At 59.1% G+C, this 26,262-nt stretch overlaps 1 protein-coding gene across 1 annotated transcript in view; it reads left to right on the plus strand.

Annotated features, from left to right (window-relative positions):
* Positions 1-26,262, plus strand: part of HMCN2 (hemicentin 2) — a 150,205-nt gene that overhangs the window by 88,789 nt on the left and 35,154 nt on the right. The window contains exons 43-68 of the mRNA XM_058524290.1: positions 88-207; positions 2,281-2,442; positions 3,196-3,477; positions 4,501-4,668; positions 5,816-5,929; positions 6,408-6,494; positions 7,703-7,894; positions 8,746-8,919; positions 9,044-9,157; positions 9,748-9,890; positions 10,245-10,395; positions 11,033-11,251; positions 13,090-13,203; positions 13,598-13,785; positions 14,289-14,385; positions 15,259-15,420; positions 15,587-15,700; positions 16,682-16,884; positions 17,568-17,649; positions 19,131-19,262; positions 21,799-21,942; positions 22,032-22,191; positions 22,282-22,406; positions 22,876-23,053; positions 25,300-25,397; positions 25,915-26,181. Of these exons, the coding sequence (XP_058380273.1) occupies positions 88-207; positions 2,281-2,442; positions 3,196-3,477; positions 4,501-4,668; positions 5,816-5,929; positions 6,408-6,494; positions 7,703-7,894; positions 8,746-8,919; positions 9,044-9,157; positions 9,748-9,890; positions 10,245-10,395; positions 11,033-11,251; positions 13,090-13,203; positions 13,598-13,785; positions 14,289-14,385; positions 15,259-15,420; positions 15,587-15,700; positions 16,682-16,884; positions 17,568-17,649; positions 19,131-19,262; positions 21,799-21,942; positions 22,032-22,191; positions 22,282-22,406; positions 22,876-23,053; positions 25,300-25,397; positions 25,915-26,181 (3,990 nt within the window). The remainder of the gene's footprint in view (positions 1-87; positions 208-2,280; positions 2,443-3,195; positions 3,478-4,500; positions 4,669-5,815; positions 5,930-6,407; positions 6,495-7,702; positions 7,895-8,745; positions 8,920-9,043; positions 9,158-9,747; positions 9,891-10,244; positions 10,396-11,032; positions 11,252-13,089; positions 13,204-13,597; positions 13,786-14,288; positions 14,386-15,258; positions 15,421-15,586; positions 15,701-16,681; positions 16,885-17,567; positions 17,650-19,130; positions 19,263-21,798; positions 21,943-22,031; positions 22,192-22,281; positions 22,407-22,875; positions 23,054-25,299; positions 25,398-25,914; positions 26,182-26,262) is intronic.

Here is a 26,262-nt window from a genome sequence, read left to right on the forward strand (position 1 = left end):
CGGGCTACAGCCCTCCTCCACCCCATCCCTTTCCCGTCCCCTCCCAGCGCCCAGCGCCCACCTCACACCCGCTCTGCTCTCGCTCAGTCCCTCCAGTGTTCCCTTCGCGGGAGACCCACACCCTGACCGTGACCGAGGGCCACCCCGCCAGGCTGTCCTGCGAATGTCGGGGCGTGCCCTTCCCCAAGATCTCCTGGAGGAAGGACGGTAGGATGGCTGCCCTCGCCCAGCCCCGCCCTCATTGTCCCACACAAGGAGGCTGCTCCCTGCACTCATTGGGACCCCACCACCCCAGAGCCCAGCGAGATGGAAATGGGTGGGCTGCCGGCCCTGGGGGGTGGGCTGCTAGTTATAGAAATGACACTTCCTCGGCCCCTCTCTGCTCTGTCCCCGAATCTGCTGGGCCCCCGGCCCCTTCCCAGCCAGTGAGAGCTGGATTGATCCTTAGGCCTCTCTTCCAGTGTCTCTTCTTCCAGGAAGCCCTCCCTGACCCCCACACCAGGCTGGGGCAGGGCCCCATTGACACAGCCCCTGCGTGTTAACTTGTCAAGTCACGCATCTCAGTCCTTCAATGTCTGCTTCTCTGGGAGTCTGTGAGCCCCGTAAGGCACTGTCCTGGCCCCCACTGAATTCGAAGACAGGGCCTGGTACAAAATAGGTCCTCAATAAATATTTGGACTTCATGCATTTAACCAATATTCATTGAGAGCCTGTCTGGGCCAGGCTGTGTTTTAGGTGCTGGAAATACAGCAGTAGAGCGGAGCGGTCGGATGATAAACAAAAAGTTAGTGAATGCCTTGGTACCATAGGTGATGAGTGTTAAGGAGAAAAACAGAGCCAGGAAGGGGGAGAAGACGCAGTGGGGATGGGATTTGCAATTTTTAGTTGGGTGGCCAGGGATGCTTGACCAAGCAGACTTAAAGAAGGTGAGGGATAAACATGAGACTATGGTGGGGGAAAGCATTCCGGGCAGAGGTCATAGCAGGCGCAAAGGCCCTGGGGCAGGAGTGAGCCACGCATGTTTGAAGAACAGCAAAGAGGCCAGTGGGGCTGGAGCAGAGTCAGCAAGGAGGGCAGGGGATGGTCACCAGAGCCGTGGGGGCTGGGTCGGAGGCGGTTGTAAGGATCTTGGCTTTTACCTTGAGTGAGATGGGGCTACTGCAGGGCTCTGGACAGAGGAGGGACAATCTGGTTTACATTCTAGCAGGTTCACCCTGCCAGCCGTGCTGAGAAGAGACCTGTTGGAGCAAGGATGGGAGGGGGCGGCCAGTGAGGAGGCTCGTGCAGGACTCCAGCCGAGAGATGCTGGCCGCCTGGACTAGGCGGGTAGCCGTGAGGTGGTGCTGGGGGCCGAGTCTGGATGCATTTCAGAGGCAGTGCTGGCAGGATTTCCTGACGGGTTGGATAGGGGACTGAGAAGGAGGAGTTGTCGGGGGTGACTCAGGGTTTTGGTCTGACAGTCGGGAGCGTGGTGCTGCCATCGCCGAGGTGGAGCGGCTGCGGGGCAGGTTTGGGGGGCAGACCCCGAGTTCGGGGTGTGTTCCTTTTGAGACGCTTGTTAGACACCCAGTGAGATGTCAGAGGGCAGTCAGAGGCAGGTGTGTGGGGCTCAGAAAGAGGTCTGGACTGGGAGTAAGTCCAGAGAGGCGAGGCAGGCTGAGATCACCGGGGGAGAGCGCACGGGCAGAGGGGAGAGGCAAGAGGGAGGAAGCATCGCCACGTGGCCGCTGGGTCCTCCCCCTGCTGGGACGCGTGCTGATGGGTGACCCCAGAGGGCTGCTCCGCTGTGAACAGGCGCAGGATGACGGGACTTAGTGTTTAAGCCAGGGCCTCGAGGTTACAGAGTCCCTCCCCTGTGTCGGGGTCTGCTTGCTGGCAGGTGTCCCAGCTGCTCAGTCCCCCTCCCCAGGTCACTGTAGCTAGATGGAGGTGTCATTCATTCAATAGCCTCCGTTGAGCCCTACTACGTGCCAGGCCCTGGGGAGCCTCTAAGGATCCTAGGGGAAGGTGAGGCAGAGTCTGCTCTCCTGGAGGGCCCAGGCTGGGGTGGGATTCAGACGGGAGACCTGCAGGCGGATCTGCGATGGGGAGAAGCTCGGGGGTTGTGGGAGCCCAGACGGGGTGCCAGGATTGGATCTGGTGCTAAGGGAAGGCTTCCTGGTGGAGGCGATGTCTAAGTGGACACCCGAAGGGTGAAGAGGAGTTGGCCAGGATGGGTGGAGGACACACGTTCCAGGTGGAAGGACCAGGGACCAGGGCCTTCTCTCTCCCTGCCTCCAGGTCAGCCCCTGCCCGGGGAGGGGGCCGGCCCTGAGCAGGTGTTGGCCGTGGGGCGGCTGCTCTACCTGGGGCAGGCCCAGCTGGCCCAGGAGGGCACATACACCTGTGAGTGCAGCAACGTGGCGGGAAACAGCAGCCAGGACCAGCAGCTGGAGGTGCATGGTGAGCCGGGCTGGGGTGGCCTGGACCCAGGGAAGGGGCCGGAAGGGTGGGCAAGCAGACACCCTGGCAGGGCAGACCACCCCCCCCATCTGAGCAAAGACAGGGACAGCAGTGATGAGGACGTGTCCACGTTCCCCTTAGATCACTGCTGGTTTCTTCACTGCCTCTCCAGTCAGCTTCTTACAGCTCCTCATCTAACCATGACAGAGGGGCCACACGACCCCTCGGAGCCCCCGATGGCCCGGAGGAGAACACCACATCTGCAGACAGTTGGAAACTGAAAGAAATGTAGAGTTTATGTGCAGCTCCTGTAGATAATGGAAACCTAAGGCTTTAGGTTAATTAAACATTTCAGCCTTGTAAAAATCATTCTAGAAAATAAAACCGAGAGAAGTGCTATTCAGCATCTCGGGGAGAAACCCATCTGTGGGTAGTCCGCCCCCACAAACTGTCCCACGGCTGTTTAAGCTCCAGGAGCCTCTGGTTTCTGAGGAAGAATACCCCTCACACATCTTAAGGGCTGTGCCGTGAGCTGTTCCCCAAACAGCAGGCCACCAGGATTCCCAGGGCGTGGAGGGGCCGTGGGGTACTGTTATGATCCCGTTATAGAGATGGAAGATGGGCCCAGAGAGGTGAGGTCACCCGGCCGAGGTCACACAGCCAGCCAGGGCAGGGGAACATAGGCCTAGGAGGGGGCGAGCCTGGAGCCGGCACTTGGGGGGCAGCTTTCCGTGACGCGCTTCCCCCCCCCAGTTCCCCCTCAGCTCGCTGGCCCCCGGGAGCCCCACACACAGGTCTCCGTGGTCCGGGACGGGGAGGCCACTCTGGAATGCAACGCCACGGGGAAACCCCCGCCCGGGGTGATGTGGGAGCGGGACGACCGGCCGGTGGGGGCCGAGCCCGGGCTGCGGCTGCGGAACCGGGGCCGGAGCCTGCACGTGGAGCGCGCTCGGGCTGCCCACGCGGGACGCTACCGCTGCGTGGCCGAGAACGAGGCCGGGAGGGCAGAGAGGAGCTTCGCGCTCTCCGTGCTGGGTGAGCCACCGCCTGCGGGGGAGGGCCAGGGCGAGGGCGGGGGCGGGCGGGACGGTGGCGAGGCTGCGCCTGCGGTCACCCCTGTTCTTCCCGGAGTCACGCCTCTGGGGAGGGCTGCCCTCTGGGGAAGCCTCCAACCCTGCTCTCAGGTCAGGGCTGGCTCCAAATAGCCCTAACTTCCTCCTTCCCTCCCTCTGCTCCTTATTTACTGTTCCCCTGCCCTGTTCCCGGCACCGGGGCAATAAGCGGTCTCTCTCCTGCATGACTCATGGGGGAATTCAGGGGCCTGTGCGAGACCAGGAAGATCCTGATCACTGTTATGGGAAGTCAGGGCAGCCTCCCGGAGGAGGTGACCTTTTAGGTTATAAATGTAAAGGTTGAGTAGGAGTTAACAAGGTGCTGGGGTGAGGGGAACAGTGTGCCAGGCAGAGGGAACAGAATGGAGGCCTGGAGGGGTGACACAGCCGTTCAGCGAGCGTGGCTAGAACAGCCTCGTGATTCCAGTCTTTTGTTGAGCTCCTACTGTGTGCCTCAGTGTGGAGGCGGGGAGTGGAAAGAGAGAAGGTGGGAGAGGCAAGCAGCCGTCAGTTTGGGGCCTCTCCCGTCACGCCCCCAGCGTTGCTGGGATCCCCAGCCTCGTCCACTTGCCCCTGCCTGAGGGTGCAGCTTCCCTTTTGAGTGGATGCCTTAGAAACCGCAGAGCAGCCGCGTCGCTCTGCCGGGGGGATTTAGGGGCCCGTCTGTGATCACCTCTGCTCTAACTGCTCCGTACCGGGCACTGTGCTGAGCACCTGACTCCTGTTCTCAGTGAATCCTCCTGGCATCCTGGAGGGATGGGGAAACTGAGGCCCAAGTCTTCTACCTGACGCCAAAGCCCGGCCTGTGGCCGCCACTCACCCCCTTCAGTGGCAGCGGCTCTGATCTCGTCAAGACTTGGCGGGGGGCCGTCCTCGGGGAGGACAGTGGGGGCAGGAGCATACAGCCCTGTCTGTATCCTGACTGCACCTTCTCCTCTGTGTCTAGTGCCCCCAGAGCTCATCGGAGACGGGGACCCACTGACCAACGTCACTGCAGCCTTGCACAGCCCCTTGATGCTGCTCTGTGAAGCCACGGGCATCCCACCCCCAGAGGTCCGCTGGTTCCGAGGGGAGGAGCCCATCAGTCCCAGGGAGGACACTTACCTCTTGGCAGGTAAAGGGCCAGCCGGGGGGTAGCTGGGTGTCAGGTCTGGCCCTCTCCCTCTGTCCATCATGGTCGTGACTTCTGACCCTGAGCTGCCAGGCCTGGTGAGATAACTCTTTCAGCTATTGGTCCCCAAGAGTGCACCCCAAAACACTGGTCAGGTGAGCTGCTCCAGGGAAAAAAAAATGGACTTAAATAAATTTGGAAAAGGCTTTCTGCTCTGCTTCCCTCCTAGAGACCCACAAAGTCCATTTGCATAATCAAGGTTCTGATAAGTCCTGCAGCAAAAATATTCTCATGGCACTTACATAACATCCTACAAAACAGTAACACACTTTTGGAAAGGCTGATCTAAGCACCTCCTCCTCTGAATATTCCTCCTCCTCACAAAGTTAGTTTGTGATGCCTCTTGATGGTATACAGATGGGGAAACTGGGGCCCAAGAGGCAGTGTGTCCCATCAAATCTTGCAGGGACTTCAAAGGCCACTGAAGCTCAGCCTCAGTGACCCATCAGCTGTTCCACACAGCCAAAGCTGGGATTGTAAATAAGTTTCCCCTTGTGCACCATTTCTGAGCACGTGGTGGGGGCTGCCAGATGCATTCTGATGATACGAATGCAGAGACTGTATCTGGGCCCAGCAGAAAGGAGAGCGGCAATCAATTAGTGATGTCTGCCTGGGGTGCTGGAACAGCAGTGATGACACGTGTCCTGTGTATCTGCCCTCCCTCGGCTGGTCTTAGGAGAGCCTTGGGTTCCTCTGAGAGGAGCTGGCTCGCCTCTGAGAGGTCCTTGGGAGAAGGCGGCCTTTTATGGGGTCCCTCAGAGTAGAATGGGGGTCTGACCTGGGCCACGACTGCATAGCCCATCTCTGTCCTTTTACCCACAGGCAGTCCCCAGAACCAGGGGTAGCCGGGTGGAACAAGATCCTCAAGCTTACCCTGGTGCATGTCTAATGTCCAGGGAGCTCCCTCCATCTGTTTACCCTCCTGGGCCTCAGTTTCCCCACCTGAGGAATGGAACACTGGGGAGGCAGACACATACACATCTGATTATAACACCTGGCATGCTCCTCTTCCTGGTGGGCAGCCTAGGCTCAGCTTGGGACAGAAGGCTGCTCATAGTCACGCCTGGAGCCCACCCCTCTCCCTCCCCAGGTGGCTGGATGCTGAAGATGACCCGGGCACAGGAGCAAGACAGAGGCCTCTACTCGTGCCTGGCAAGCAACGAGGCTGGGGAGGCGCGGAGGAACTTCAGCGTGGAGGTCCTGGGTATGTCACAGCCGCATTCTCGTGGGCACCCCACGGATCCTGCCCCTCCTGCCTGGGAGCTTGCAGGATGGGGCCCGGGACTGAGGGCTCATGCTGTAGCAGGGGACTGGCACAGGAAGGAGGGCGAGGCCAGGCTTTATTTTCGTTGCCTCATCAGCAGCCTCTGCTCCCGAGGCTGCCATGGAACTTTCCAGAAACAACAGGGACTAACCCAAAGTGGAAGAGGGCACATATTTTCAACACCACCCACTGCCTTTCTCTGATTGGGGCCTTCTCCCTGAGAGTCTGGTGCTTCCCTCAGCCAGCAGCAAGTGTTTATTAAACTCACCGCCCCGTGGAAGCAGGCGGGAAGGGATAAGGAAACCGAGGCACAGGAAGCTGAAGAGAGATGCCGTGGGCTCTTGGCTTCCTGCTGTGTGGTGGTTCAGCCTGAGTGGGCCAACCCCGGTCAGTAACCGTCTGTCTCTGCTTCTCCCAGTTCCTCCCAGTATTGAGGACGAGGACCTGGAGGAGGCAATCAGGGTCCTGGAGGGGCAGACGGCCCACCTGGCGTGCAACGCCACAGGTAGGGGCCACACAAGGTGGGCTGAGGAGGGGGTGAGAAGGCAGCTTCAGAAAAGAGGGGGCCCCGGGGTCCTGGCCTACCTGCCCCCGCCCTGCTGCTCTCCACCGAGGGTCTCTCTACGTCTTGGACTTGGCGCCATGCCCCTGCTCATCTTTGCACTCGCTGTGCCTCTGCCCCAAGACGCTCTTCCCCACTCCTGAGCTGGTTGCAGATCTCGGCTTCAGGACGCTCCACTAGGAGTCCTTGGCTGACCCCTTGGGCCTGGTGGGCTCCCTCCATGCTTCCCCATCCCAGCACTGACCACCCTGGACCATCCTGGCCTTGTGACATCTGTGTACCCCAGCCAGGTGCTGAGCTCCTTGAGCACCCAAGGGCTGCCTTGTCGCCATGGTTTCCAGTGCCTGGCAGAGTAGGCTCCCATTAGTGCTTGTGGGCTGGGGTAGATGAATGAATGAATGGATAGATGGATGGGTGGGGGGGGGGATGGATGAATGGATGGATGGATGGGTGGGTGGATGGATGGATAGGTGGGTGGGTGGATGGATGGATGGATAAGTGGGTGAGTGGCTGGATGGATGGATGGCTGGCTGGCTGGCTGGATGGATGGATGGATGGATGGATAAGTGGGTGAGTGGATGGAAGGATGGATGGATGGATGGATGGATGGATGGATGGATGGATGGATGGATAGGTGGGTGGGTGGATAGGTGGGTGGGTGGATGGATAGATGGATGGATGGTTGGGTGGATGGATGGATGGGTGGATGAATAGGTGGGTGGGTGGATGGATGGATGGGTAAGTGGGTGAGTGGGTGAGTGGATGGATGGATGGATGGATGGATGGATGGGTGGGTGGGTGGATGGATAGGTGGGTGGGTGGATGGAAGGATGGATGGATGGGTGGGTGGGTGGATAGGTGAATGGGTGGATGGATAGGTGGATAGAAGGAATAACTTGTCTGTCTTTCTTGCCTGTCTGTATCATACCATCTCTGCCCACTCCTTGTAAGGAAAAGGCAATCATACCACATAGAAAAGAGTCCAGCCCCGGTTTGGTGGCTGCTTCTGTGTCTTGCCCTGCTGCATGGCCCTCTGGACCGAGATGGAGAATCCCTGTCCCCTGCCCCTTCCTGGAGCAGCCACCGAACTCCGGGCCGACCTGGTCAAATCCTACTGAATTATCTCACCTGCGCCTCTCCTCTGTGTCCAGGCCATCCACAACCCAAGGTCACGTGGTTCAAAGATGGCCGGCCCCTGGCTGGTGGAGATGCCCACCACATTTCTCCAGATGGAGCCCTCCTGCAGGTCCTCCAGGCCAACCTGTCTAATGTCGGCCAGTACTCCTGCGTTGCCGCCAACGCCTTAGGGGAGAAGACCAAACACTTCCAGCTGAGCGTCCTGGGTAAGCTCTGGGCGTCTTCTGGGTGCTGGCAGGACGGAGAATCAACAGGACCAGTTCCTTATGGACAGCTTCCCACAAAGCACTTTTCTTCCCCTTCTCCGAGTTCAACAACAACAGAAATAATAATAGCAGCTCTATTGGTTGAGCATTTATCGTGTGCCAGGCATTTGGACAGGCCTGATTGGTTGAATCTTCACAACAACCCTAGGAGGTGAGAGATGTGCTTGCCCCCGGGTCACTGATGAAGCTCTGAGGCTTAGAGAGGTGACGAGGCTCGTTCCAGGCCATCCGTCTCCCGAGGGCAGTGGAGCACCAGCTGTCTTGTTCAGCTGGAGAAACAGGGACCTAGAAAATGAGAGGGAAGCAGACTGGTTTAGCAAAATCTGTTTATAAAAATGCTGCTGGAGAAAGGGAGAGTCCCCTGCAGGGGGGAAGGAGGAAGTTTTAGGACCAGTGAAAGCAGAGCTGTTCTATTCAGCAGGAAAAAAACTCCACCCCCAATGCCACTCAGGGAGTGGTACAAATTGGAACCACAAGCAGAGTTGAGAAGGCTCTAGTTAATTTCGTAGATAGTCTGGATGTTAAGAGGCTCTTGGGGAAATTGAGGCAGAAATTGTCCAGCTTGCCCTATGGCATTGCTTGGTGGTGGAGAGCCTGGGCTCTGGGTCACCCAGGCCTGAATTCAAGTCTGACCACACAGTGCATAGGCTCCTCTGAGCCTCGGTTTCCCATCTGTGTAATGCAAATAGCAAAAGCACCGAAGCTAAACCCCAGAGTCTGAGACATCTCAGGATCCTCTGGCCCAGGGTTGGGGATCTCTGTTCACGAGCACCCTCCCTGCCCCACCACAGTGATTCCCACCATCCTGGGAGTGACCGAGGACAGTGCGGATGAGGAGGTGACTGTGACCATCAACAACCCCATTTCTCTGATCTGCGAGGCGCTGGCCTTCCCCTCCCCCACCATCACCTGGATGAAGGACGGGGCCCCATTCCAGGCCTCGAACAACATCCAGCTGCTCCCAGGTGATGCCCTCTGCGGGGGAGGAGCCAGGGGGCGGTGACACGTCATCGGGCTGGGTCAGAGGAGGGGACTGGTGAGCCTGGGTTCATGCCTGGGGGTGACCCTGGCTGCTGCCCCCACAAGCAGGCACCCATGGGCTGCAGATCCTGAATGCCCAGAAGGAAGACGCGGGCCAGTACACCTGCGTGGTCACCAACGAGCTTGGGGAGGCCGTGAAGAACTACCACGTGGAAGTCCTCAGTGAGTCGGGGACCCTCCAGGGCACCAGCTGGGCGGGCAGGAGGCTGCCCGGGAACCCGGGGCCCTGGCACCTGGGCCACACTTGACACTCCAGGTGCCTTTACGTGGCTTGTCTCCCCCAACGGTCACCAGGAGTCATTCCCGGTTGCCTAGGTCACTCCCCATTTTAGGGGAATTTATTCCCCATTTAGGGGGTCATTTTAGGGCCAAGGCACCAGGAGGAGGGAGCACTGAGTTAGGACTTGGGCCCCGTGGACACTCAGGCCCACGCCAGTCCTGGTTCCTTCTGCCACCTGCACTGCGGTGCAACGAGAGGCTCCACAACTTGACACCTGGGACCCCCAGAAGGGCTCCCAGAAGTCACCCCAGGAATTCCCCTGCCTCAGACCTGCCCTGTCCCGTAACCCTCACAGACAGACGCTCTCTCCCCTAAGTGGGCAGCCCCAGGAGACAGTTAGTTTGCAGGGTCCCTGTTCCTCCACCCTGGGGAGGCAGTCCCCCATTTCTGCGACTGCCCTGGACCAGAGTGAGCACAGGGTCTTGGCACCCCTTCCTCAGGCCTGCTCCTCAGACCCCCTTGTGGTTTTCAGTCCCCCCTTCCATCTCCAAAGACGACCCCTCAGGGGAGGCTGGCCTGAAGGAAGTGAAGACCAAGGTCAACAGTACCTTGACCCTGGAGTGTGAGTGCTGGGCCGCGCCCCTGCCCGCCATCAGCTGGTACAAGGATGGACGGGTGAGCCGGGACCCCGGGACCTCTGGGTCCTCCTGCTTCTGCTTGGAACCTTCCAGAAAAGGGGGTCAAAGCACCTGGCCCCAGAGCTGGCCTCGGCCCCACCCCACCCTTTATATGTTAATAAGAGATCCAACTCTTTACAGGGAACAAGTCTCATAGACATTAAAGTCTATATTCACCCATTTAATTCTCTCCCCATTTTTGAGTTATATGGATTTGGCTTTGCAAAGTTGGCAGGGTGTTCCTATCACTTTATGTTATGTTTTTAAATATTTATGAAAATATAAGTACACTGCTCTGGGTGCTTTCTGCTCTTCATATCTGTTCCCCGTTACCCCTCTTTCCTCCCCGCAGCCTGTGACCCCCAACCAGCGGCTCCGCATCCTGGGCGAAGGACGGCTGCTCCAGATCCAGCCCACGCAGGTCTCAGATTCGGGGCGATACCTGTGTGTGGCCACCAACGTGGCTGGCGAGGATGACCAGGACTTCAACGTGCTCATCCAGGGTGTGTGGGGCCAGCGGGACCGGGTGGGGTGTGGACCTGTGGGCCTGGGGGCCTGGGGGCGGCGTGGCTGGGGGTGGGGAGTGTCAAGGATTCTGGAGTGGCCTGGCAGGAGCACTCTGTTCAGGGCACCCCATCCCTTTGTTGTCGCTGTCTGGCACCTCTGGCCCCCACAGCCCTGGCCTGGGCTCTTTCCTTAACTGACCCGTGACCCAGGGACATCACTGCCCCCCGGGGCCTTAGTTTTACCTTTGTAAAATGTGGACGATCGAATCAGGCGGCCTTGAGGGCCCCCTGCACTTCTAACAGCCAATGATTTTGTGCCTCTGTGCTCCCACAAACAAACTCTGGCTAAAGTTAGTATCTGGCTTCCTCTCCTGAAAAATATCAGTGTGCCATGAGAAGTCTTTCAAGTCCCTTAGACACGAGCTGCAGAGAGCAGGAACCTTACTCTAGTGCCCAGCACAGTAGTTGCTCAATAAACTCGGGTTGAAGGGGTGAGTGGATTTAAAAACCGCCTGAACCTAAGGAATTGGGTCCAACTGTGGAATTTCCACTCCTGGGGAGGCTGGGATGGGAGTCTGAGCAGAGGTATCCCCATCCCTCAGCTGTGCATCCTAATGGCTTTGCCCCCACCCAGTGCCCCCCATGTTCCAGAAGGTGGGAGATGCCAGTGCAGCCTTTGAGATCCCGTCCCGGGAGGAAGAGGCCCGGGGCGGGGTGACGGAATACCGGGAGGTTGTGGAGAACAACTCTGCCTATCTGTACTGCGACACCAACGCCGTGCCACCCCCGGAGCTCACCTGGTACAGGGAGGACCAGCCCCTCTTGGCCACGGACCGGGTGTCTCTTCTGCAAGGTAGGCCAGGGCTGCACAGAGAAGTCAGGGCATCTGAAGGCAGGGACCAGGGTCATATCCACCTCAGAGCTGGTCTCCTCCTCCACCTTTCTACAAGTCCCTTGAGCAATCCTGTGTGCTGCTTGCTGTGTGACCTCGGGCAGAGCCCATGACCACTCTGGACCTTAACTGCCTTTTGTAAACCAAGCTAGAATTTCTTTGCCTGTTTAAAGGCAGGAATGGAGTTCTCTTCTGCCTCTGGTTTTTAGAACAGAGATTCTCCCCTGGGCCGTGCCCACCTCTGGGCTTCAAGATCTGTAATGTCCTGAAATAATCTGCCAAAGCTGGCCTTTCTCTGGAGGGGGAGCCGGTCCCTTATTAAGATCTCATGGCCCCAAACATTGAAGAAGCGCTGCTGGGCTCTGAGAACCACACTGGGGTCCAGGCTCACAGCTCATGTGACCTTTTCTATTCTTTATACCACTTTAAATATTTGTTTATTTAAAGTGATCTAATTTTTTAAAACAACCCTTTTATTTTAGAATAGTTTTTTGTTGACTATTTTCAATTAAAAGGCTCCAGGGGTGGGGCTTAGAAACGCCTGGCTTTCCAGGGGGCTGGGCCAGAGCTGGGAGGAATTCCAGCACAGAGCCCCGTATTGTCTCATGGGGGGGACTTGGGTGGTCTCCCAGCTTAGGATTCACCTGGGTCCTGCCAGGCTGGGCCAGGGCTGGGCTGGCGGGAGGAGATGAGCTGGGTTGCCCGGGTCTCCGGACGAGCAGGGTCATTCTGGGGTTTGGACTTTGGTGCTTGCAAAAGACAGTGGCCTCTTGGAGATCCGGGGGAGGCAATGCTTACAGAAGGCTGTTTACTCCTATTGGAAACCCCTGGACTGACCCCTTTGCCTGGCCACTGCCCTTTCACCCGGACACTGACCCACATCTGGGGCACACAGTGAGCTCAGGCACGTGCTGATCCCTCACTCAGATCCTGACCATGGGTTAATCCCAGCCATCAGCTGAACATTGGCTAGCCACTGATCCCCGGTCCTAGCCATTCACCTCCAGCCCCACCACTGACCTCTGACCCTGGCCACTGACCCCTAATCCTGGACACATGGTGGTCGTGGTCACACTTTATTCTGACCCTGACCGTAGATTAATCTCACACATCGAGTGACCCCTGACCGCAGCCACTGCCTCCCTAGTCCCGGCCTCTGTCCCCTGGCTCCACACGTGGTGAGCCCCTGGTTCTCTTCCTCTGTGGCGGGGACAGGAGGGCGAGGCACAGGCCCACCACAGCCCGGGCCAGCGATCCCCCGACCCGGAATCCTGAGCACACGGTGACCCTAACCTGGCCCCCGCTAGAGGCCAGCTCCAGCCCCCAGAGATCCAGGGTCTGGCCCTGGCTGGCTGTTGAACACAGAGGGTCCAGGTGATGCCCCCCAACACCTCCATCCCCCCCCCACTCCCCGCCACAGCCTGAGAGCTGCCTCTTTGCCTCCTAAGAGCCTCTGCTGGGACATTGGCCCAGCTCTCTGCCCCTTCCCTCTGCCGTCATCGAGGAGCTGGGCTCAGCACTGCTGGGCACTCTTGGGAGGCCTCGGTTTTCCCATCTGTGAGATGGGAGTTGGAACAGTACACAGAGTCGGAGGCCAGGAAGATGCCCAGCCCAGGGCCTGGCACACAGCGGGCCATGACAGCGCTTTATCTGATCTCCTTGACCACGACGTGGCCAGGGCTGGCGGATTCTCTCCATTTCACAGATGAGGCAGGGGCGGTGAGGTGTCCCAGGTTCCCTCCAGAGGAAAGAGCGGGCTTCTGGCCTTTGCTCAGGCCTCTGTCCCTGTGTCCCCGCAGGAGGCCGGGTCCTGCAGATCCCTCTGGTACGTGCGGAGGATGCTGGGAGGTACTCGTGCAAGGCCTCCAACGAGGTGGGCGAGGACTGGCTGCACTACGAGCTAATGGTGCTGAGTGAGTGGCCTGGCCTGGAGGTGGGGGTGTCCCAGGTCTGCAGGCCCCCCAAGGGCCTCCCTCCTGAAGGGGGGTCAGGGTAGAGCGCATGTTGCCATACTTGGAAGTTGCTGATGTAGGGGTTACAAGCTTGGGCTCTGAAACCACACAGGACTGGGTTCAAATTCCAAATGAGCTGCTTCCTAGCTGTGTGACCTCGAGCAAATCACAGCCCTCTCTGTGCCCCAGATTCCTTAGCCACATTACGGCCTGGGAGGGCTTGGTGAGCAGGGCACGGGGAGCCCCCGCCAGCGCCCGGCACCGAGTACTGCTCTCACCTCCACGCCCGCCCCCCACCCCCAGGGACTGTTCCCAGGAGGCCGCCTGCTCCTCACCCTCCTCTCCCCTCCCCCAGCCCCGCCTGTGATCCTGGGGGACACGGAGGAGCTGGTGGAGGAGGTGACGGTCAATGCCAGCAGCGCCGTCAGCCTGCAGTGCCCGGCCCTGGGCACCCCCGCGCCCACCATCTCGTGGCTCCAGAATGGGCTGCCTTTCTCCCCAAGCCCACGGCTGCGGGTCCTGGAGGACGGGCAAGTCTTGCAGGTCAGGGCGTCCCCCTGCTTGGGCTAAAGGCAGCGGCTGCTGCGACTCAGTGCTGGCTGGTCTGGGGACCAGGGGGCTGCCGTGATCTGTGCAAAGGAGGCTCTTTGCCCGAAACCCTATCGGAGCACCTGGGGTTTAACTCAGCCCCAGACAGTCCTCTGGGAGGAGCCTTGGTGGCAGGGACAGGGCTGCACAGCACCTGAAAAGGGCACCACGCATGCCACACCTGGGGGGAGGCTGTCGTCTCCACCTAGTTTGTACAGGGAATCTCCCAGCACCAACCTCCCCCCCCGAATGTCACAGGAAGCCCTAGATGGAAGTGGGGTGCACGTGCCCATCAGGGGAGCCCCCTACGAGCTGCTCCACGTAGACAAAGGTGGGGGGCTCCTCCGGATGCTGGCTGTGCCTGGTGTGGATGGGAGGGAGCCCTCACAGAGGCACCTGGGGGCCCAGGGCCAGCCGGCCCATGGCATCACCCAGGCACCTCCTCCCTGCGCCCACAGGTGTCCACGGCGGAGGCAGCTGACTCCGCCAGCTACATGTGTGTGGCTGAGAACCCGGCAGGCTCCGTGGAGAAGCTCTTCACCCTCAGGGTGCAAGGTGAGCTGGGCGGAGCGGGAGGCCCCGCCCCCTGGGTACCCCAGCTGCGGGACTGGTGCTCCGGGCCTGCTCCCGCTGCTCCCGATCCGTGGGGCAGCCGTGCAGGCAGACACAGCTCCTCGTCCATCCCCGAGGAACACCGCCTCAGTGCTCCCAGTGTCCTGGGCTCTGGGCCCGCGCTCGGAGTTCAGGGGTCCTGGTGTGGCGCCAGCCATATCCTGAGACACAGAGCATTTGGGGACCCTGGTCACTAAGGCCAGCCCCAGATGATCTTAAGCAACTTCGGAGGCTGCCAGAGAACGGCTCTTCTGAGGCCTTACAGCACCATTATTGAGCACTTACTGTGTACCCAGCATGGGGCTACATACTTTCCCTGGGCTGACTCCTTCCAGCAGAGCTGAGAGAGTAGCCTGATTTCACAGCTGTGGAAACACAGAGAGGTCACCCAGTAGGGGGGGCTCTCATTGCCCCGCAGTAGGCCCTCTCGACCTCTGCGTCCCTGTGACACGTGCACCTCAGTGGCCGTGAACTCTGCCTCCAGACATGGGGCAGCTGTGGCCTCAGGAACAGAGGGATGACAGTGTTGAGTGCTCAAGGTCTAGGACTCAAACCTGAATTGATGTTTTGGCTCTGCCCATGACCAGCTGAGTGGTCTCGGAAAAGAGACTCCCCCTCTCTGATCTCTGAGCCCCGTGTTCTCGTCTGTAAGACAGTTGTGATAAATAGGGGCTGCTGCACGGAGTCCTTTGAAGGTGCGCCGAGGTGAAGCACCAGGAGCTCGTACAGGCCCCATGTTTCTCTCTGTGGCTCTCTGCTCCCCTGCCAGTATGCGTTCTCAAGTGTCTTTCTCTATCCTGGTGGCCTCGGGGACAGTCCCACCACGCATCATAGGCCTGAACTCGGAGCAGGTCACCGCCATCCTCAACAGCAGCGTCTCCCTCCCCTGTGACGTCCGCGCCCACCCGAGCCCGGAGGTCATGTGGTACAAGGATGGCCAGGCCCTCTCCCTGGGAGAAAAGGTCTTCCTCCTGCCTGGTAGGTAAACTGAGACTTGGGGCCCAGCTCTGAGGCTACGTGGGGAGTCAGAGTTGCTTCCCTAAACCTGGGACTGGACTGGAAGTCTGGGAGGGCTTTAGGATTGTGGGCGAGGGGTCCGGGGGCAGGGGCCCGGGGGCTGGTGTGAGGGGCTGGCTCCCCGCAGGCACCCACACGCTGCAGTTGGCGCGGGCTCAGCCTTCGGACTCCGGGACATACGTGTGCGAGGCCCTCAATGCCGCCGGCCGAGACCAGAAGCTGGTGCAGCTTAGCGTGCTGGGTACGTCCTGTCTGCCCCTCACCTGCACCGTGCCCTGCTCCTTCAGTCAGCCCTCAGCCCCGCACCCCTCGGGCAGCACAGCCGGGAGAGGGGCAGCCGGCCCGGGGGAGCCTGGGATGCCCCATGCCCTCCCACAGCGATGGTGTCCGGGTGGCATGGTGGTTAGGATCCTGATCTGTAGAGTTGGATGCACTTGGGTTTGAAACTCAGCTGTGCGCTTATTTGCTCTGTGACCTTGGGCAAGTGGCTCCCCCTCTCTGAGCCTCAGCTCTCTCATCTGTAAGGTGACGGTTGGTATAAGGATGAAATGATGGCGTGTGAGCGCTTAGCCTAGTGCCTGGCACACAGGGAGCTCTGAGGTTGAGGAGGGGACAGTGGGACAATGGCAGGAGCGGGCACAGGAAGGGCCCTTCCCAAGTCTGATTGATGAAGTTCTCGGCGTGAAGCCTGTTTCCGGCTCCTGGTCTTCAGAATCCTCTTGGGGAAAAGCTGGCCTGAGATGTCACCAGTCAGGACTCGCTGGAAGGTTCTTTCTGGCCCCAGGGCTGGTTCATTCATCTGTGTGTGTTCACCTCCTGTGCCCCAGACACTGCACCAGGTCCTGTGGGCTCACAGCCGGGGGTGGGGACTTCTGCATTGGTTTACTGGAGCGGCAGGGGGCTGCGGGGACCCCCGTGGAGGACTCTAACCCCGTTGGGGCTTCCCCGTGTAGGAAAGAGCCCTGGAGGGCTGTCAGAGCATCTCCCTCATCTAGGAGGCTGAGGCCCAGAGAGGGCAGGAGGCTTTTCCCAGGTCACCCAGCAGGTCCTTGGCATGCTAGCCTGGATTCTTTTCCACCATCTCCTTGCATCTGTGCCAAGCCCTTGGGTGGGATCCACTGTGTGACCCTTGTGGGCCTCCACAGGCCGTTGACCTGTGGCTGAGGCCGGGGAGGACAGCGAGAAGGCCACAGCGCCTCACTCCGCTCGTCTCCTGCCCCAGTTCCCCCCACCTTCAGGCAGGCTCCCAGAGGCTCCCAGGATGCCGTCCTGGTGCAGGCTGGGGACAAGGCCGTCCTGAGCTGTGAGACAGACTTGCTCCCCGAGCCGACGGTGATCTGGTACAAGGACGGGCAACCGCTGGTCCTGGCTCAGCGGACCCAGGCTCTGCTGGATGGCCAGAGGCTGGAGATCCTGGACACCCAGGTGAGCAGCCTGGTGGCGTGGGCAGCTGTGGGCAGCTGTGGGAAAGTCACCTTCTGGTCCTGGTGAGCCTGGGGGTGGGCTGTGGGCAGAGTGTGGGGGCTGCTGCCTCCTTGGGCTGCAGGACCCCAGAGCAAGTTGATTAGAGGCCTCCAGGGCGGGAGACGTGGGAAGAGCACAGGGCTCCAGATCTGGCTCTGCACTGACTCACAGAATGACCTTGCGCAGGTCCCTTCCCCATAGCCTGCCTCAGTTTCTCCAGGGTCTGGAAGCTTTTTCCAGGCCCTCTGGTTATGACTCCCTGGAGTCTGTTCAGCCCACCCTCCCTGGTGTGCATTAGACACTCACAGTGTAGTTGGGTGAATATTTGCTGCAGCTCTGGAAATGCATCCTGGGCTTCTCCCTCCTGGCCCAGCTGCATGCCCACAGCGAGGGGGCCTTTCCCTCCAGGCCTGGCTGACGGGCAGGCCCAGGGGAGGGTGGGGATCTGGAGCATCAGTCCTCCCGCTTCTTGAGGCTCTTGGGAAAGGACAGAGGGTCCCATCACCCCTTGGCTTCCCAGGAGGGACAAGCATATTTGGGGAGTCCCTGCTGGAGAAGATTCTGGGACATGGATATTTTGGAGAGCCCTAGGTCCCCCGCCCCAGCCCCATGCACACCATCAGCACGTGCTCTCTCTGTCCCAGGTGTCAGATAAAGGTCTGTACAGCTGTAAAGTCAGTAATGCGGCTGGGGAGGCCATGCGGACGTTCATCCTCACTGTCCAGGGTAAGCTGGGGACCAGGCAGTGAGCGTTGCCATGGGACCCCTAGCAGCACAGAGGGCTGCCAAGGACGGGAAGGGCAGTAGCTGGAAAGAGGCGGGATTGCTGAGTGTTGGGGGCGCAAGATCTGGAATTAAAGACCCAGATCTGAATAGGACTCTGCCTGTGACTTCCTCTGGGGGATGGCTTTGTCCCTCCCACAGGGCAGTACCTGCCCGCTCGGCAACTGGTAAGCGCTCGATGGTGGACCGCTGTGACTGCGTCTGTGAAGTGCTGGGCACAGGCCTGGCCTGCGAGCACTGGGATGGGAGCCCTGAGATATCAGACACTCGGAGGCCTGGGCCGTGTCGCCTCTGTCTTGAGCCCAAGGGGCCTGTCCCATCAGCCTGAGGACGGAACATAGATGGCATTTGATTGGATGTGGCTCAAGCTGGGGGTGAGGGGGAGCCTGTTGGAGCTGCCTAGGGACACAGGGGATGAAGGCGTGGCCGGATTTTCTTGGGGTCAGATGTCCTGTCAGTCAGGGTATAGATTCAGCTGTGTAACAAAGAGCCCCCAAAATACAGTGGATTAAATGAGAGAGAAGTTGACCTCTGTCATCCACAAGCCCAGAGGTAAGTGTCTAGGCTCGTGGGTACAGCTCATGATCTGCCAAGTGGTAGGTAAATTATCAAGGGGTAATTTAGGGACCCGGGACCATTCCATCTTGTTGATCTCCCAGCCCCTGGGGTGTTGTCCTGTCCATGAGTTGAAGCTGGGACACGCTGCATCCTGTTCCAGCCCACAAGAAGCAGAAAAGAGGGAGACTGGGAAATGTAGTTGCTACCTGAGCAACCGTGTGCTCAGCTAAAAGTGCTGTGCAAGATGGAAGGACAGGTTGGGGGGACGCCAGCTGTCTGCCACAGATGGCACAAAGCCAGTAGCCTCCCCACCAGGCGAGCAGGGGATGGATACAACCCTGAGCCTACTGAATACCATTGTTGAAAATTGTTGATACCAGGCTTGCTGCTCAAAGCTCAGAGCCCCTTCTCCTGATGTCTACCTTGATGATCAATGGGAAGGAGGGGAATGTCTGGTTCCTCAGGGCAAAGATGTTTCATCCTGAGCACAGCCATCTCTGTTCCACTAGTAATGGCTGTGTGGGGTGCATGACTTCATCTTGGCTGAGCAGGAGAGAGTGTTGGGATCGATTAGTGATGTCTGCCCGGTATAGGCTAGGGGCTGCTGGTGTGTGAGCCATGCATTTACTCTCTTTGGGCTAAGAGGGCCCCTCCTGGGCTCTGCTTTGTAAATGTTTTGAAATAGCCAGCTGCTGGTTCTGTTGACATTTGTGAATAAAACAGCCCATGTCTCCATCAACGGCAAAGCATAACATGTCAACTCCTAACCACAGGGCAAGGCTTCTGGGGCACCCCTGACCTGCCAGAGAGGAAGGAAGTGGGAGGCAAAGTCTTAGGATTCTGGGGATCTGGCTTCTCTCCTGCAGTGCCCCCCACATTTGAGAGCCCCAAGACGGAGATGGTGAGCCAGGTGGCTGGGAGGCCCCTGGTTCTGACCTGTGATGTGACTGGGGTCCCTGCGCCCACCGTCACTTGGCTGAAGGACAGAATGCCCATCGGTGAGTGCATCATGTCCTTAACTTTTTAGTGCCAAATATTCCTTTATTTAACGAAACAACCATGAAAGCAGAAGGGAGTTGTTGGTTGTCAAATGTTCTTACTGGGCAAAATCAAAGGCTGCCAGTGCCCTGTTGGTCCCACCTCCTAGTTGTCTTTCAACCCTATGGCCCTTGAAATCCCAACATTGGAACTGTTCCCAGGAGGGCTCGAAGGTGCCTTGTGTTTGTGCCCACAGTCGGCTCCCACGAGACGGAAATGCAGGGTGGGCACTGAGGGCCCAGCTGGCCTGACCATGGCTTGGCATTGGCCCTCAAAGCTGCTCCTCCTCCGGTGACTCAGCTCTGTCCTGGCCCAGCCATTGGTCACTCCCATCCAGGCCTTTGTCCTTGCGCCATCCCTTCGTCTCCCCCCACTTGTCTGTCAATCAGCGGATCCCTGTGCTGTCAGCTGCTAAACGCCGCAGGTGCCAGCCCACTGCTCTCCTCCCGTAGCCTTCCCTGTTCCGGCCACCACTGTCCCCCCACCCTGCCCGGGCTGAGGGCAGCAGTCCCCACACTGGCCTCCTGGCCCACTGCGTGCCTCCAACGCCGGCTCCATGCAGGGCAGAAGGGATCTCAGAGTGCAGCTCTGAGGGAGTCACTTGTCTGTTGAAAATGCTTCCATGGCTCTATCCTCAGAACCACAGCCCACAGCCCAGGAGGCCCTTTGGGGCTAGGGACCAGCCCACCCCTCCGTGCCCCACTCCATGCTCCAGACAGACCCAGCTGCTCTTGGCTCCTTGCACACACACACCCCCCTTTCTCTCTCTCTACATAACAGTTTTCTTGAGATGTAATTCACATATTATACAAGTCACCTATTTAAAGCGTATAATTCAATTATTTTTAGAATATTCACAGACCATCCACACAATCAATTTTAGAACATTTTTATCACCCAAAAGGAAACCCAGGGGCCGGCCCAGTGGGGCAGTGGTTAAGTTCGCCCAGGGTTTGCATTTCAGATCTGGGCATGGACCTACACCACTCATCAAGCCATGCTGTGGCGGCGTCCCACATACAAAGTAGAGGAAGATTGGCACAGACGTTAGCTCAGGGCCAATCTTCCTCACCAAAAAAAAAAAAGAAGGAAACCCCATATCCATTACGCTTCACTCCCCATTTCCTCCCATACCTCCCCCACTACCAGCCCTAGGCAGCCACTTTCTGTCCCTGTGTATTTGTCTATTCTGGACATTTCATATAAATGGAATCATACAATATGTGGCCTTTTGTGACTGGCTTCTTCCACTTAGCATCATGTTTTCAAGGTTCATCCACGTTGTAGCATGTGTCAGTTTTTCCTTCTTTTTAAAATTAAGTTAAATTATTATTTCTTCATTCTTTTTTATGGCTGAATATTCGATATTCATATTCCATATCCACATGTAATATTGTGTGGATATATCACATTTTGTTTATCCTTTCGTCAGTTGATGGACATTTGGGTTGTTTCCACCTTTCGACTCTGATGAATAATGTGCTGTGACCGTTCGTGTTCAAGTGTTTGTGTGAGCGTGTGTTTTCGTTTCTCTTTGGTGTATACCTGGGAGTGGAATTGCTCCGGGTCCCGTTCTCTCTTACCTCCAGCCCTTGGCACGCGCTGTTTCCTCCCTGAAATACCCACCCAGACTCCCCGGACCACCTCCACTGCCACCTGGCTGATTCATACTCACCTTCAAGTCTCAGCTGAGGCTCACCTCCTCCGGAAGACTTGCCCCATCTCTTCAGGGGCTTCACAGGGCTAGTCACACAGGATTGTGCCTGTTTCACTGTCTCTGATGCATTTTGAACTCCTTGAGGATGGGGACTGTGTTTTACTCATCTTTAGCTCACCGTTGGGCATGTCGCTGTTCCTCAAGACATTTTGTGTTGAAAGCCTGGCTGGACAGATGAGGATCAGGGCAAGGGCAGATCAGCTTGGGCTGGTGCAGTTAGAAAAGTCTTCGGGGCAGAGGTGCAGCTGGAGAGAATGAAGGGGGAGGATTCCAGGCTGGGGCTGGGCGTGCAGCCTGAGCAGAGGCCTGGGGGAGCCCTAGCATGACCTGCGTGGGGTCAGTGAGTGGCTGGTTCACCCTGATTGGAAGCGTCGATCAGTGGGCGGGGGCACTGGAGGGAGGGTGGGAGGTGAGGTGGGCGTGAGAGTCAACAGGAAGAGGACCAAGTCCCGGACCCTAAAGGGAGTGGGGTCCCTTGGGAAGAAATGTCCAGTGGAAGGAAATGGTGAAGGGTTCTGAGGAACAGAGCGATCAAAGACCAGGCTGAGAAAGGTGGTGATGTAGACAGCAAGAGGCCTGGCCCCTGTCTGGGCCTCAGTTTCCCTACCAGCACAAGGAGGTGGGTGATTCAAGGATTCCTGGGGTCTTTCCAGCCTGTGAGCGTGGGGGACAGGCACCTGCTCGGGGAGTCACGTGACTTCAGTGTCTGGGCCCAGTGGCGGCACCTGGGGCAGCGGGTCTGTGCAGGTGAAGGCCTGGCACGCCCCTCCATCCCACAGAGAGCAGCATGGCGCACGGCGTGGTCTCCCGGGGGGGCCGCCTCCAGCTGAGTCGCCTGCAGCCCGCCCAGGCTGGCACCTACACGTGCGTGGCCAAGAACGCCCAGGCCGAGGCCCGCAAGGACTTTGTGGTGGCCGTGCTGGGTACGTCTGCGCCCTGGGCCCCTCCCCGTGTCCCACCCCCACGCCAGCCCCTGCCACTACCCCGGGCCTCACCGGAGCCCCTGCCGCAGTGGCCCCCCAGATCCGGAGCTCGGGCGCCACGCAGGAGCACAGCATCCTGGAGGGGCAGGACATGCGGCTGGACTGCGAGGCCGAGGGGCAGCCAGCGCCTGAGGTGGTCTGGCTGAAGGACGGTGGCCCGCTCAGCCAGGGCGTGGGCGCCCACCTCCGGTAAGGCCCGGCCTGTGCCCTCCCCGCGCCCCCGGCCACAGGGCCTGCGGACCCTCACGCACCTGCCCTCGGCTCCCCCTCCCTGGGCAGGTTCTACCTGGACGGCAGCTCCCTGGTGCTGGAGGGCCTGAGGGCCTCGGACGCGGGCGCCTACACCTGCGTGGCCCACAGCGCGGCCGGGGAGGATGCCAGGCTGCACACCGTGAACGTGCTGGGTGAGCAGCTAGAGGCGAGGAGAGGCCAGGGGCCCAGTGTCCCGAGACAGCAGCAGCCTGATGATCATGGGGCCTCCGCCGGGGCCTCTGGAGGGTGATGGGAGGGCCGGGATGCAGGAGGCCTGGTTCGAGCCCCAGCCGTGCCCACACTGTGAGCCAGGCCACGGTCTGCCCTCTCTGGGCCTCCATCCCTGTCCTCAGATGAGGGCACAACCGCTCCAGCCCAGGGGTGCAGCGTGAGAGTTGGGGGACAAAGGAGATGAGAAGAGAGCCCTGGGTGAGCCTGTCTCCCCCAGGCAGTGCGTTACCTCCTCACCTGGGCTGGGTGTGGCTCTGAACCCCCATACGTGATGGTTGCTTGAGGCAAAGGTCTAGGTATCAGTGTGGCCTCCCAGAACTTCCCTGGGAGGAGCCCACCTCCCCTCCCCGGACCCCCTCACCACCTCTCTTTTCTCTCACCCACCCCCAGTGCCTCCCACCATCGAGCAGGGGGCAGAGAGCGCCCTGGTGAGCAGGCCTGGGGAGCTGGTGACCATGGCGTGCCCCGTCCGGGGCTCCCCACCCATCCACATGACCTGGCTCAAGAACGGCCTGCCCCTTCCCCTCTCCCAGCGCACCCACCTCCACAGCTCGGGCCGCACCCTCAGGTAAGGGAGCTGCTCCCTGGCCCCGCCGGCCAGCGGATCACAGGCCCCAGGCACACTCTTCAGGCAGCTCGAGCTTAAAAACACATCTGAGTGGATTTTAGAATAAAAATAATATAAGCGTACAGAGGTTTATGATGGGGAGAGTGAGGACCCCACCCCCAAATGGAACTCCAGAGATGAAAGCGGCCTCTGTCCTCAGACTCTCAGAGGCCAGTGGGGGAGGCACAGGTCCAGGTGACATCATCTGGTCGCACCTGACTCAGCCTGGCCCAGGGTGGAGGAAATCAGGGAAGGCTTCTTGGAAGAAGGTGTCTGAGCAAAGTCTTCCACATTCAGCGACACTTAGGGAGTGCTTGCTGGTCCAGGCGCAGTTCCAGACACTGGGACAGAGCAGGGAGCATGATGCTCCTCTGCTCCTGCAGCTGCGGGAGGGAGAGGGAGGGAAAATAAACAGATATAAAAATGAAATGTCACAAGGGATACGTGCTCTGCAGAATAAAGTAGGGTGAGTGGTTGTGAGGTGGCCGTGGAGGGTGTCATTTTAGGGTGGTCAGCGATAGGTGCTCAGAGAAGGTGGCACTTGAGCAGAGATTGAAGGAGTTGACAGAGGGAGCTTCCAGTCAGTGATGGAGCAGCAGGTTCAAAGGCCCTGAGGTGGCCGTGTTCCTGTGTGTTCAAGGAATAGAGTCGGGGGTGTGGTGGGAGGAAGCCAGGTGACATAGGACCTGTAAGTCCTTGGAAAGATTTGGGTTTTCCTAAGGAGAGAGGGGGAGTCTGGGAGGGTTTTCAGCAGAGAAGCCTCATGATGTGACATTTTTTATTGTGGTAAAACACATATAATATAAAATTTACTATTTTAATCATTTTTAAGTGTACAGTTCAGTGGCTTTTAATACATTCACCTTGTTGTACAACCATCAACACCATCTCCAGAGCTTCTTTATCATCCTGAACCGAAACTCTGGCCCCGTTAAACGCTGCCTCCCCATTCGCCCCCGCCCCAGTCCTTGGCACCCACCGTTCTCCTCTCTGTCTGTGTGAGTGTGACTTCTTGGGGAGCCTCCTGTGAGTGGAATCGCACAGTGTTTGTCTTTTTGTGACTGCCTTATTTCACGTAGCGTAAAGTCCTCAAGGTTCATCCGTATTGTAGCAGGCGTCGGGATTTCCTTCCTTTTTAAGGCCGAATAGTATTCCACAGTGCGGACAGGCCACATTTTGTTGTCCATTCGTGCGTTGATGGACACTTGGGTTGCTTCCACTTTGGGCCATTGTGAGTAACGCTGCTATGGACATGGGTGTACGCATTATCGGTTCGAGCCTCTAAATTCTTTTAGGTTGTAAGTTAGGTTGTTAGACGATCGTTCTGTCTGTTGTGTGGACGACAGACTGTGGGGCCAAGGGCAGGGCGGGGAGGGCGCTCAGGGGCTGTGGCGACCATCCCGGTGCGCCGCCGTGCGGCCCGGATCAGAGCCGCGTGGTGGACGTGGCCAGAGCTGGTGGCGTTTGTGGAGGGATGAGAGCCGGGGAGGGGCTGAGTGTGACCCTGGGGCCTCTCTCTGGGAACCTGGAAGACGGAAGTCCCGTTTTCTGAGATGGGACCACGGTGGGAGGGGCCGGCTGAGGGGAGAGACTGAGTTCTGCTGGAACACGTGGGTGGAGAGGTTCTGAGACGTCAGGGCCGATGGCAGCCAGGCGTTTGCTGCTCCCCTCGGGGGATCGGGAGAGAGACGTTCGGGGACGTGAGCAAACAGGCAGTGTGGGAAGCCAGGACTGGCCCACGGCAGGAATGGTTGGGGCCAAAGGGGGTTCGAGAGAAAGTGGAGGGACAGACAGTGGAGACTGTGAGTGGAGGCGACTCTGGTGAGTCCTGAAGGTAAAAAGGAACTGTCTAGAAGAAGGGGTGGGGTACGAGCTGCCGTTGGGGTGGGAGAGGAGCCTCTGGAATCGGGGAGGCAGGAGGTCTGACTGCAGAGTGAGATGGTCAAGAAAGCCGCGGGGCCGGGGCCAGGGTGTCTGGGCTTTATTCTGGGGGCGCCAGGGAGCCAGAAAAGGGGTGTAGCGGAGGCTGGTCTTGTTCAGGTGTGAGTTCCAGAGCCGCCCCCTGGCCAGCAAGCTGCTGGGGGGCAGGACGGAAGAGGGAGGGACCGTTTCCACCAGGCCCGCCTCCCTCTCTCTCTCCCTCCTCCCTTCTCTCTCTCCCTCCTCCCTTCTCTCTCTCCCTCTGTCCCCCCTCTCGAGGGCTTCAGGATTTTCCAGGTGCAGCTGGCAGACTCCGGCATCTTCACCTGTGTGGCCGCGAGCCCAGCTGGTGTGGCTGACAGAAACTTCACCCTGCAGGTGCACGGTATGGAGCAGTGGGGAATAAGCGGGTCCTTTGGCCTTGCCGCCTCCCCTCTGCCCCTCTGGGTGGAACCAAGGGTCGGGCCTCAGAGGGTCAAGGCAGGGCCAACACGGCTACTCGGTCTGAGATTCGTTTGGCTGCTCATTCGTTCGTCTCACAGTGGTCGTTGGACACTGTGCTGTGCCGGGGCCTTGTGAGGCACTGGGATATGGCGGTGAGCAGAGGTGGCCCCTGACACCAGGAAGTCAGTGCAGGAAGCAACTCTGTAAAGAGACATCAGTGATCCCAGGGGAAGGAGAGGCGGCCGTGAGAGCACAGAAGAGGGCAGCTCCCCTGGCCTTGGGGGTTCAAGGAAGGCTTCCTGGAGGAGTTGAGGTCCAAGCCGAGGACAGGAGATGAGAAGGAATCATCCAGAAGAAGGGTGTTCCAGCCAATAGGAGCAGCCTGTGCAAAGGTCCAGGGGTGAGGGCCGCCTGGCGTGGAATAAAATGACTCATGCCCACACTTTTGCCCTGCACAGAGCCCCCCATCCTGGAGCCAGTGGAGTTCCAGACTGACGTGGCAGTGGTCCATGGCTCCCCAGTGGTCCTCCCCTGTGAGGCCCGGGGCAGCCCTCTGCCCCTAGTGTCGTGGATGAAGGATGGGGAGCCCTTGTTGCCGCAGAGCCTTGAACAGGGGCCCGGGCTGCAGCTGGAGGCTGTAGGAGCTGGTGACGCCGGGACCTACTCCTGCGTGGCCGTGAGCGAGGCGGGGGAAGCAAGGAGGCATTTCCGGCTGACGGTGATGGGTGGGTCCTCTGCCCCCAGCACCAGCTTCTCTGCGCCTGGAAGGGGAGGGTGGGCCTCTGGGGGCGATGGAGAAGGCGGTG

This window comes from Diceros bicornis, chromosome 28, assembly GCF_020826845.1.
Source record: "Diceros bicornis minor isolate mBicDic1 chromosome 28, mDicBic1.mat.cur, whole genome shotgun sequence".
In the NCBI taxonomy this organism is placed as follows: Eukaryota; Metazoa; Chordata; class Mammalia; order Perissodactyla; family Rhinocerotidae; genus Diceros; species Diceros bicornis.